This window comes from Urtica dioica, chromosome 6 (assembly GCF_054948205.1).
Source record: "Urtica dioica subsp. dioica isolate 48M chromosome 6, U.dioica_male_clone48M_v1_H2, whole genome shotgun sequence".
NCBI lineage: Eukaryota > Viridiplantae > Streptophyta > Magnoliopsida > Rosales > Urticaceae > Urtica > Urtica dioica.
Window position 1 is genome coordinate 16,940,107 of NC_142761.1, and position 12,297 is coordinate 16,952,403.

General features: G+C 38.6%; 3 protein-coding genes across 3 annotated transcripts in view; 1 reads left to right on the top strand and 2 right to left on the bottom strand.

Annotated features, from left to right (window-relative positions):
* Window positions 1-1,163: 1,163 nt before the first annotated feature.
* Window positions 1,164-4,297, top strand: LOC149393451 (putative inorganic phosphate transporter 1-3). Its single transcript, XM_089617422.1, has 3 exons — window positions 1,164-1,220; window positions 2,166-2,743; window positions 2,918-4,297. Exons 2-3 carry the CDS (start codon window positions 2,209-2,211, stop codon window positions 3,985-3,987), a joined length of 1,605 nt encoding a protein of 534 aa, XP_089473548.1. The 5' UTR covers window positions 1,164-1,220; window positions 2,166-2,208; the 3' UTR covers window positions 3,988-4,297.
* Window positions 4,298-4,884: 587 nt separating this feature from the next.
* LOC149393452 (putative inorganic phosphate transporter 1-3) lies at window positions 4,885-8,213 on the bottom strand. Its single transcript, XM_089617423.1, has 3 exons — window positions 8,166-8,213; window positions 6,334-6,887; window positions 4,885-6,248 (listed from the first exon to the last, which is right to left on the bottom strand). The coding sequence occupies exons 2-3, from the start codon at window positions 6,875-6,877 to the stop codon at window positions 5,197-5,199; spliced, it is 1,596 nt and encodes a 531-aa protein (XP_089473549.1). The 5' UTR covers window positions 6,878-6,887; window positions 8,166-8,213; the 3' UTR covers window positions 4,885-5,196.
* A 2,696-nt stretch (window positions 8,214-10,909) lies between these two features.
* LOC149393453 (uncharacterized) overlaps window positions 10,910-12,297 on the bottom strand; it is a 30,008-nt gene continuing 28,620 nt past the window's right edge. The window contains exon 7 of the mRNA XM_089618034.1: window positions 10,910-10,986. Coding sequence (XP_089474160.1) covers window positions 10,910-10,986 — 77 coding nt within the window. The remainder of the gene's footprint in view (window positions 10,987-12,297) is intronic.

A 12,297-nucleotide genomic window follows, 5' to 3' on the forward strand; every position in this document is an offset into this window, starting at 1 on the left:
GTCATATTATCTCCCAAATACCGGTTTAATACACTTTATTATTTTTTTCTTCATGAATTATATATTCTTTCTTATTTCTTATGCTTTTCTGCGAAAAAAGGAAAATAAATGAAAATTTGTCTTGTATTTTTTGGTTTGTTGATGTTGGAAAATAAATCAACCTAAAATTACATAAATTGTTGACGAGGCTTTGGATTCCGACGTTCTACATACAAATCCTAGATGATTGAAGAGTATGTTTCTGATGTCCGGATCTCAATTAAAGTATTTCCGTAGTCTTTACACCTATTTTCAATGGTGGTAATCGCTGGAAAATGTTTTGGCCATCCTCATATTTATATACTTATCAATATTTTATTTTCTTAAATATATTGATTAGTTATATTAAAATTGTTTGGAATTACAAATCCGGGGTTAATAACAAGTTTTCCAAAATGTGAATGGATATATTGAAAATATACACTGGTAAGAAAAGAAAATATACGTCGAACAATAAAAAATGTTTTTCTATCTAACACATTATTGATCACAATCAATAGAGAGAAACTTAAAAATAATGGTAAAAATACCATGTGAGGATATAGTTAAATAATGCGAAACGGGTTTTAAAAAAATTTGATATTTGTATTCCTCTTTATCCACTCCGATAATTCGGTTTAGTGATTTTTGTAAGACTTTATTAGGAAAATAGTCAATTTAAACGTTTTACATTGTTAAATAGTCAACATTTGATAAATTTTAGGTAAAAAATAATTTTAAGACGTAAATTTTAAGTAAATAAACACTTTCGTATATTAAACATTGACTATTTATTAATTAATATTTACATCTGAAAGTGACAATTTATCTAAGATTTACTAAACGTTAGTTATTTAGTAATATCAAATGTTTAAATCGGTTATTTTCTTAATTTTCCGTTTTGTTTAACGTGCGTTGAGAGATAGGGAGAGGGAGGGAGATGGCTGTGGGGGACTAGCTGTGAAACCACCGTGGCCCGTATGTAATGACTTTTAGAAGATCGAGTTGACTTTTTAGACTACATACGTGACGATAAGAGCAGGTATATGCCATTAGATGCCAAAATTATTCCAGTATATAAACAGATATTTATAAAATGAGCCTTTCTCCAGTGTATATATATGTCTCCGTAGAGGAGCAGTGGAGAAATATATCTCTTCCACGAGTCATTCAAATACGTACACACTTCTCTCGAATAGAAGGTCAGTCTACATGTGGCTCCAATTATTTCTCTCTCTTAAGCGTCTCTTCTTTGATTTTTCTTTTTTCTTTTCATTTTTTTCAAACAACATTGTTTCTTTTCAGATGCTTTTTGTGCATAATTGAAAGATGACAAAAATAAATTTCCCATGATTGTCTGGATTATTTTTTTTGTTAAACCTCAATAAAGTATAATAGTACGTATACAAGGTCTCGCGTCATTACCTTTATATATACACATATTGTAAATAATCTTTTATTCTCTTTTATCATACCTTGAAATATGTATTTGAGTGCACTTGTCTTATATTGAATAATATCTTTGGACTAGGGTTAATTTATTAGATTGATGTGCTTATCAATAGTTGTAACTTGTAGTTACTATACTCCATGGTATTCTATCCATTATATATATATATATATATATGTGTGTGTATATATATATATATATGTGTATATATATATATATATATATATATATATATATATATATATATAGATAGAAGCAGAAGCATTTATTACTATTTTTTTTTTAATAACTAGAAGCATTTGCATTTATAACATTGCACGCAAACACAGCTATATGTAGATACTAATTGTTTTAATATCCCTAGTTGATCAACTCAATTAACTGCATCGCATGATTCATGGTGACTCATCATTTTTCAATTTCCTTAATAATATTAATTAAGTAATTGAAATACTCGAACAAATAAATCAATCAGCGACTGGAATCTTGCAATATTTAAAATAATTTTCATTACCCTCAAAAGAAATAAATTAATAATCAAATTAACAGTGAGTTAGAAGAAAACAAAACACGAAGTCAAATAAAGTTACCGTGTTTCATTTAATTTTTCAACATATCTTAAACTCATAAGCTTATCTATAAACTGCCAGAAATTATAAGCAATAAAATAACCTAACCTTCTTGTCAAAATATACAGACAAAAACGGAAGAGAAACGGACAGTACTGATCACAATAAGTCATGGCGGGAGAACAAACGATGGGAGTGCTTAACGCACTCGACGTGGCGAAAACTCAATGGTACCATTTCACGGCCATAGTCATCGCCGGAATGGGATTTTTCACTGATGCCTACGACCTCTTCTGCGTCTCGCTCGTCACCAAGCTCCTGGGCCGGATCTACTACACCGACCTCACGTCGGCCAAGCCGGGCTCGCTCCCGCCAAACGTGGCGGCGGCGGTGAACGGCGTGGCTTTCTGCGGGACTCTGGCGGGGCAGCTCTTCTTCGGGTGGCTCGGCGATAAGATGGGGAGGAAGAGAGTGTACGGACTCACGCTTCTTGTCATGGTCATCTGTTCCGTCGGATCGGGGCTCTCCCTCGGAAGCACGCCAAAGGCCGTGGTGGCCACTCTCTGCTTTTTCCGGTTCTGGCTTGGCTTCGGCATCGGCGGTGACTACCCGCTGTCCGCCACGATCATGTCCGAGTACGCCAATAAGAAGACACGTGGCGCGTTTATCGCTGCTGTGTTTGCCATGCAGGGCTTCGGAATTCTAGGTAAGGTTTTTATTCTCTTATATGTCATAGCACTGTTTTGATTGCCTTCTGGTTTTGACTTTGAATATCCTTTTTTTTTATCATTTAAATTATTTTATAATTAAAAAATAGGTTAAGAGTTGAGATCATGAGGATTGGTACAATCTTACTAAACAAATAATAAATATCTTTCAGGTGGTGGGATTGTGGCCCTGATCGTGTCGACGGCATTTGACAAGAGTTATCCGGCGCCGCCGTACACAGTCGACCGGGTGGCGTCCCTCCCTCCACAGGCGGACTTCATTTGGCGCATTATTGTCATCTTCGGTGCCTTTCCGGCGGCCCTCACATACTACTGGCGCATGAAGATGCCAGAAACTGCTCGTTACACGGCCCTCGTGGCAAAAAACGCCAAGCTGGCCGCGGCCGACATGTCCAAAGTCCTCCAAGTCGAGCTCGAGGCCGATGAAGAGAAGGTCCAAGAGCTAGCCACCTCGACCACCAACAGCTTTGGCCTCTTCTCCGCGGAATTCGCGCGCCGCCACGGCCTTCACTTGCTCGGGACCACGACCACGTGGTTCCTCTTGGACATCGCCTTCTACAGTCAGAACCTCTTCCAGAAGGACATCTTCACCGGGATCGGTTGGATTCCGCCGGCCAACACTATGAACGCGATCCACGAGGTTTACAAGATCGCCAGAGCCCAAACTCTTATCGCACTCTTCAGCACCGTCCCTGGGTATTGGTTCACTGTTGCGCTCATCGACTACATGGGCCGCTTCGCAATCCAACTCATGGGCTTCTTCTTCATGACCGTCTTCATGTTTGCTCTAGCCATCCCTTACAACCACTGGACGCAGAAGGATAACCATATAGGGTTTGTGATCATGTACTCGTTGACTTTCTTCTTTGCTAATTTTGGTCCCAACGCTACCACGTTTATTGTCCCGGCCGAGATCTTCCCGGCCAGGCTTAGGTCAACCTGCCACGGAATATCTGCGGCTTCGGGAAAAGCCGGGGCCATAGTCGGTGCATTTGGGTTCCTATATGCAGCGCAAAGCACGGATCCAAAGAAGGTGGATGCAGGTTACCCAACCGGGATCGGGATCAAGTACTCGTTGATCATGCTCGGAGTCATTAACTTTTTGGGAATGTTGTTCACTTTTTTGGTGCCGGAGTCAAAGGGAAAATCGCTGGAAGAGTTGACCGGAGAGAACGACGACGGCGAGCAGAACATGGCGTCAAAGGCTGTTAATCCGGTTTGAAGCAGTACTGCTAATAATGGTTGAATCAACAGAGGTCGTTCCAATGTTTTGTGACAACATATATTGTTCTCTTTTATATAGAAATTTGCATGCTTGTAAGATTTTGTTTGTTCTTTTTGTGTTTGTACTTTTTGGACTACCGATATACACAAGATCTATATTCGGAACGATATAATCCTTTCTTGTAAAAAAATTTCATTATTATTGTTCAGCCGTTTTACTTTATTTAGCAAGATAAATCTAAGCTTCCCCTTAAAAAGTAACAAAACGATCCATTGTACTTTCTTTTGCCGAGTAATTATCAGTAGCATCTATACTATGAATAGAAGGAATATAGAACGTCATTTTTACCCTATTCGAGTTTAATTTCATATTCTAAGAAAGAATTATTATATTCAAAGTTAATTTATGAGAGAAATGTAATATAAATTGTTGCTAAATATTTGACCCGTTAGTTTATGTTCAGCCACTGGCTTTTCTTCTTAGTTTTCTTGATAAGTATATGGACAATTTGCTTTCATCTTTCGCTGTAATTTCGTTTTTAATACTAAGACAGCTGATGACAGACAATTATATGTATAGTCTTTTACATTTAATGGCATTTGTCGTTTTTTAGACCGGTAGTTGTATTTGTTTATACTATTAATCATTATAATAACGTTTATGCGGGTAGACTTTTTTTTTTTTTTTTTGTGTTTTAGATTTATATATTATAAGCCAAACAATAAGCAAAGGAAGATTAATAATAAAAAAAAAAAAAAACCCAAGTATAGCAAATTATACACGCAAAATGCAAGGCGTGGACTTTCATTGTGTTGACATGATATTAGTATTATAAATTACTGAGGAATTTAGGCAATTCCTAAATATAAAGATTAATATACATTATAAGAAAAATTGACAAAATTACGAGCATTTGAAATTCAATCAGCAAAAATTGGGTACAAATTAATTCACAAAATTCCAAAAAATAAAAAAGGTATATTCTTGATGCATCGATAGATGCATTTACATGATACCTACTGAGCATTTTTTAACACATTTGCAAACTAATAAAATAAGAAACACAGAACAATATAAAATAGAATGCTGAAGATAAAGTCACACACACAAAAGAATAATAATATTCATAAAAGTCTTCACAATCCATTTCAACTGTCACCGGCAGACCAGAAACTAAAATGGATTACCAGTTGGATTACCAGTTCCTCACGCTGTGTTCAGCTCGCCATTATCCTCGTTCTCTCCGGTCAACTCCTCGAGCGATTTTCCCTTTGACTCTGGAACCAAGAAGGTGAACAGCATTCCCAAGAAGTTGATGACTCCAAGCATGATCAACGAGTTCTTGATCCCAATCCCGGTTGGGTAACCTGCATCGACCTTCTTTGGATCCGTGCTTTGTGCTGCGTAAAGGAACCCAAAAGCTCCAACCATTGCCCCGGCTTTTCCAGTGGCCGCCGATATCCCATGACAAGTCGACCTAAGCCTGGCTGGGAAGATCTCGGCCGGGACAATGAACGTGGTCGCGTTCGGACCAAAATTAGCGAAGAAGAAGGTCAAAGAGTACATGATCACAAACCCTATGTGGTTTCCTTTCTGGGTCCAGTGGTGATACGGGATAGCTAGGGCAAACATAAAGACAGTCATGAAGAAGAACCCCATCATCTGGATCGCGAAGCGGCCCATGTAGTCTATGAGCGCAACTGTGAACCAGTAACCGGGGACGGTGCTGAAGAGGGCAATTAGGGTTTGCGCTCTGGCGATCTTGTAAACTTCGTGGATCGCGTTCATGGTGTTGGCTGGCGGGATCCACCCGATTCCGGTGAAGATGTCCTTCTGGAACAAGTTCTGGCTGTAAAAGGCTATATCCAAGAGGAACCACGTGGAGGTTGTTCCCAGCAAGTGGAGGCCGTGGCGGCGCGCGAATTCTCTAGAAAAGAGGCCGAAGCTGTTGGAGTCGGACCCGGTGAGCTTTTCAACCTTCTCCACCTCGGCCTCGATCTCGACTTGGAGGACTTTGGTCATGTTGGCCGCAGCTAGCTTCCCGTCCTTGGCCACGAGGGCAGTGTAACGTGCAGTTTCGGGCATCTTCATGCGCCAGTAGTATGTGAGTGCCGCAGGGAATGCTCCAAAGAGGAGGATCAAACGCCACACATAGTCTGCCTGGGGAGGGAGGGATGCCACTCGGTCCTCCAAGTAGGTTGGTGCTGGGAATTTCTTATCAAACGCCGATGACATGATCAGCGCCACAATTCCTCCACCTGAAATATATAATCCATACATATTTATGGTTAGGTTTACTATTTGATTAATAATATCACTTGTGATGATATGTGAGATAATTACCTAAAATACCGAAGCCTTGCATGGCAAAGACGGCTGCGATAAACGCACCACGAGTCTTCTTGTTGGCGTACTCAGACATAATGGTGGCTGAGAGTGGATAGTCTCCACCGATGCCAAACCCTAGCCAAAACCGGAAAAAGCAGAGAGTCGCCATGACAGCGGTGGGATTGCTCGAGAAGGAGAGCCCTGAGGCAATAGAACAGACAACCATGATGATGAGGGTTAACCCGTACACCCTCTTCCTTCCCATCTTGTCTCCGAGCCACCCGAAGAAAAGCTGTCCCGCCAGAGTCCCGCAGAAAGCCACTCCGTTCACCGCAGCCGCCACATTTGGTGGCAGCGAGCCCGGCTTCGCCTTGGTGAGGTCGGTGTAGTAGATCCGGCCAAGGAGCTTGGTGACTAGAGAGATGCAGAAGAGATCGTAGGCGTCAGTGAAGAAGCCCATTCCAGCTATGACTATGGCAGTGAAATGGTACAATTGAGTCTTTGCCACGTCAAGTGCGTTGAGCACTCCTAATTGGTTCTCTCCTCCGGCCCCAGTCATGCTTGCTTGACTGCATTAATTAATTGTATAATAATAAATTAGGCGGAAGAAAATTTAGGGTAGATATTATATACCCGCCCTATTATTGTAAGCGAAAAAATTGACAGATATCATCACCAGGTTTTTTTTTTTTTTTTTTTTTGGACATTGTTATTGAAGAAAAATTATACAAAATAGTCATCTGAAACTAATTGACTATCAAAACAGTCAAAGTTTCAAATTTTCAGCAAAATAGCCAAAGTTACGCTATCAATTTTTTTTACACCAGCATCAAATTTTTTTTACAATTATTATGAGCAATTTATCACTTTCAAAAATATTTAATCCTATAATTAATTTTGTTTTTGAAACCTGATTACCGAACATTATGGCTATTCCTCTAGTTTTAGGTAAACTTTGGTTATTTTACAAATCATAAACTTTAAATCGACTATTTAGCCAATTTATCGTTATAAAGATATTTAAATTTATAATTATCGTCATAAAAACTGATGATATTATATAGCCACTAATAAAATTCTGTTAAATTTTTGACCTTTACTCATCTCTATTTCTTGTTTAAAATTTTTCAATTTCAATGGTCTCACGAAGCCAAAAATTTAGATTAGTGGGATTAATATGCAAAAAAAAAATTTAAACGTGGTTGATTTATAAATTTTTAAGATAAAATAATGTAAAATTATCATGAAAAAATTGGAAAAAAGTGGAAAAAAAAAACTGTTTGAGGGGGCTATAGTCCACCCTAGGCAAACAGTGGCTTCGTGCATACTGTAATTACTTTCATATTACTCAATCAATAATTGTCGAGTGCAAATAAATTAACTCTTATTTTAGGAATACTTTATTTCCTTGGTATGAAAAACAATTCGAAAGGAAGTTAAATTCAGAATTGGCCATAATTTTGTTATAATATTTGGTATATATATATATATATATATATATATATATATATATGTATGTATACTTAAAAGTAATAAAAGTTGCAATCGAATGAAAAGTTAAGTTTCACTCCGATTTCAACTGAGCTAACTTATATCTTTAACTTCGCAAGCCACGATACGTGCACGCACTAAGATCACCGATGATGTAATATATCATTCATATGTGCAAAAAGGTATATAAAACAACATTAATTTTGTAATGTAGTGCTCAACTTTAGTTACATGTGGTCCCTAAAAAAAGTTACACATAAAAAACATAACAAAAATAAAAAATGAATGTTAAGGTTCATTTAAGCTGCAAGATTCGTAGATTTCAGTGAATCAACTATATTATACACTCGACTGACCTTTTTTCTAGAGGATGTTGGAGAATGACAATGTAGCGGAGAGATATCTGTAGAAGATTTTTGTCTTTCTCTTGTGAAGTCCGCAGTTATATTAGAATGATAATTAACGATCCATTATATATCACTGGTAATTGAGAATCATAATGGCATCTAACGGCATATACTCAATAGTTGCTCTTATCAAATTATGTAATAAAATATGTCAACGTTTTAAAAAAGTCATCGGATAGCTCTCTCTCTCTCTCTCTCTCTCTCTCTCTCTCTCTCTCTCTCTCATTATGTTGTGGATATATGAAGGGGAAAAAAAAATCAACTTTATCAGACGATGCTATGTTTATTAAACAATGACAGTTACAGGGAAAATAAATAAATTGAAAAAACGAGCCAAGATAGTTTGGTCCTCACAATAATAGCATTAATTAAACAGATAAGATACAGCTAAAACAAGCTATCCAATACCTTTAAAGAATTAGAGATCAATAGAGGGGAGAAATGAAATTATATTCATATTTCTATAATTTTATTTATAGGACAGATCGTTACGAGGCTAAATGAAAGAAAATTATTCTGAGAAGTGGAGATCACATTAACGCATAATGCAAGACAAATTTGATTTATATTGTGTGACCTGTCAAATTAAATTGGTAAGTTTTTTTTTTTTTTTTTTGCCTTTTTCTTTTTTGAGCTATTAGATTGGTTAGTTGTTTATACTTTTAATATTATAATTTCTTTGTGTTATCGATGTGCGTGTGACAAGACAGTCGAAAAATGTGAGAGTAATCCGGTTGAATTGGAACTAACTGTTGAATAAAAATAAATAATTTAACTCCCTCGTAGAGGTGACACATTTTTTTTACAAAAAATTGGCTACGTAAGCCACCTAAACTATAGGAATTGTAAATTAGTCAACCTTTGGTAAATAATTTGTAAATAGCCAACTTGCATATGTGGCAGCCAATTAACTACCTAAAATATATGTTTGGTTGTGTTAAATAAGGCTTTTATTAATTTGTTAATAAGTTTACTTGGCTATTTACAAGAAATTAAGCAAATGTGGGCTATATCTTAATCCACTATATCCGTGTGGCTATATAACTTAATAACCCTTTTTTTTACATGTTAGGTCTTCTTCTACATGAAAATATGAGTTCAATTTTCCGAGATAACGATTTATCTCAATTATTGAATATTTACAAGATTTATTTGTTATTTGAACTTAAATATTAAATGTAATCAAATATATGAATTATAAAATGAAAAAATTGCCAAATAAAAATTTAATCATGAGCTTGACGGATGTATTGTTTAAATCCTAACTAGCCTAGTTAGGATAACCACGGAATTTATTAATTTGTTATCATTCCGTAGTCTTTAAAGTTTAAGCCCTTGATTAAACACACGTTATATTTGTAAATCATATTTTCAGGTGTAATCCCTGACGATGTATATGCACAGAAGAAGTCCAACAATTTAAAGGAAAATATGGGGGTTAATGATATAAGAAATATTTTTATTTATTGATGTAACTTAGGCAACACGCAACTACTGTGTTTAGTTTGTAGCGAATCAAAACCAGCTCAGCTGGTAGTTAGTCAGTTAGCCAAGTGGATGCCACGTAGGACAGCAGTTACGTCTAGCAGTGGCACACTTGTAATTTATCATTCATCTTGTATACGTGTATAAATCCTCACAATCAAGCAATAACAAATCAGTCAAAATCAGTTGCTTGAAATCTCATCGTCTCCGATCTAGTTTCTCTCTCTATTCTGTTACGTTTTCATGGTATCAGAGCTCTGGCACTAGGTCAAATCTGATTCTCAAATCGGCGAAATTCATGGCTTCTTCAAGCTCGGCGACTTCGGCGATGGAGAATCTCGCATCGGAACTCCAAGCAACTCAAGTACTACCGACTCACCTCAATCATATTTCTCTACGACTCGAGAGAGGCAATTTCAATCTATGGCGGTCTCAAGTTCTCCCTGCAGACAGAGCTCACAGTCTCGACGACATTCTTCTCGGCACCATTATCCGACCGCCACAGTTCGTTGACTGTGATGACGAAACTGGAATTTCAGTCCGATCGCTGAATCCTGAGTTCATGCGATGGCTTCGATTTGATCAGGTCGTTGTGAGTTGGCTCTACTCATCAATTTCAGAGTCCATGCTTGGACATCTCACGCACTGTGTTCATGCGTCTGAGATCTGGTCCACAATTGAGCGACTCTTCACCACAAACTCGAAGGCTCGAGTTCTTCAGGTTCGTTTTCAATTGCAGACACTGAAGAAAGGCTCAATGTCTGTTGACGAGTACATCATGAAGATGCGAGGCTTAGCTGACTCTCTCCACGCTGCCGGTCAAGTCTTCAACGACGAGGAGCTAATTCTCTATATTCTTTGTGGTCTTGGCTAGGAATACGAGTCTGTTGAATCAATCTGACATCGCGCCATGATACTCTGATTCTCCAAGATGTTCAATTCATGTTGCAATCTCAGGAAATGCGACTTGAACAACTCAATACCTCACTTGGTTGTGATATTCACAACTCTCTTTCTGAAAATGTGGCATACAGAGGTCGTGGTCAATCATCAAACAATCGGAGCAGAGGTCGCGGTCGTGGAGGACGCACAAATGGCTGTGGAAACTCTGGCAACCGTCCGGTGTGTCAGCTATGTGGACGAGTCGGTCACATAGCCATCAAGTGCTTTCATAGGTTTGATGTCACCTACGCTGGTCCAGAGCAAACTCAGCCTAGCTCCAACACACAGTCAACTGCCAACACAGGCTCAAGCATCAACAACATCAGTTCGCAGGCGTATCTCACTGCAACAAACAATGAAGCTGAGCAGAATGGTCATGGCTTTGATCCAGTTGATGCAAGTGCTGATGCCTCGTGGTATGTTGACAGCGGCGCTACCAATCATGTCACACCAGACATCTCCAATCTCAGCATCAAGTCCAACTACAAAGGCAAAGGAAAGCTCACTGTAGGTAATGGTTCCAAACTCAGTATTTCTAACATTGGCAATTCCACTTGCAAAGCACACATAACTGATAATGTTGAAATCGAGCTCGTCAGCTCGCCCTTCCGCGTCGAGCTCGCCAGCTCGCCCTTCCGCGTCGAGCTTGCCTCGGAAGTCCTCTCCTTGGAACTCATTCCTCATGGGAAATTGTCGCATTTATTTCTCATGTTATTTCCTATGTCTTGCTATATGTGTATATTTATTATTCTCTTTTTCATAGAAGTAGTTATTACACATGTATTTATTACACTCTCTCTTGTACCCACCATATGTATAAATAGGTGATACAAATTAATATCAAATATAAGAAATATTCAAAGTCTCGGAACACTCTCTCTCTTCTCCGATTCTCTCTTTCTTTATCTTCTCTCCAGATTCGACTCTCTCTCTCTCTCTAAACTTCAACATGGTATCAGAGCAGGGAAAATCAACCACCATGAACACCACTCAGACCACGCCCACTCAGTCGCAATCTGAATCCTTCTCCCAACATATCACGAGCCACAAACTCAATGGCTACAACTTCCTACAGTGGTCCCAATCTGTGCTCATGTTCATATCGGGACGAGGTAAAGATGACTACCTCACAGGCGTGGCCACATCTCCTGTGATCGAAGATCCGACGTTCAAGAGTTGGAAGGCCGAAAACAGCATGGTGATGTCCTGGCTCATAAACTCTATGCTCCCCGAAATCAGAGAAACCTTCCTCCTTTACCGCAGCAGAAATCTGGCAAGCAGCTAGAGAAATCTTCTCCAACTCAGAAGATATGTCTGAGCTGTTTGAAACTGAGAACACTCTCCACGACCTACGTCAAGGAGATATGTCTGTTACTCAGTTCTTCAGCTCGCTCACACATCTATGGCAGAAGATCGACCTCTACGAACAACACCAGTGGACCAGCTCCGAAGACTAAAAAATCTACCGCAGGATAGTGGAGACCAAACGTGTGTTTAAACTACTATCCGGCCTCAACCAAGACCTTGATGAGGTCAGAGGTCGGATACTTAGTACAAAACCACTACCATCTCTCCGTGAAGCCTTCTCCGCGGTCAGACACGAGGAAAGCAGGAGGAAACTCATGCTGGGAGTTATCAAATCGAGCTCACTTCC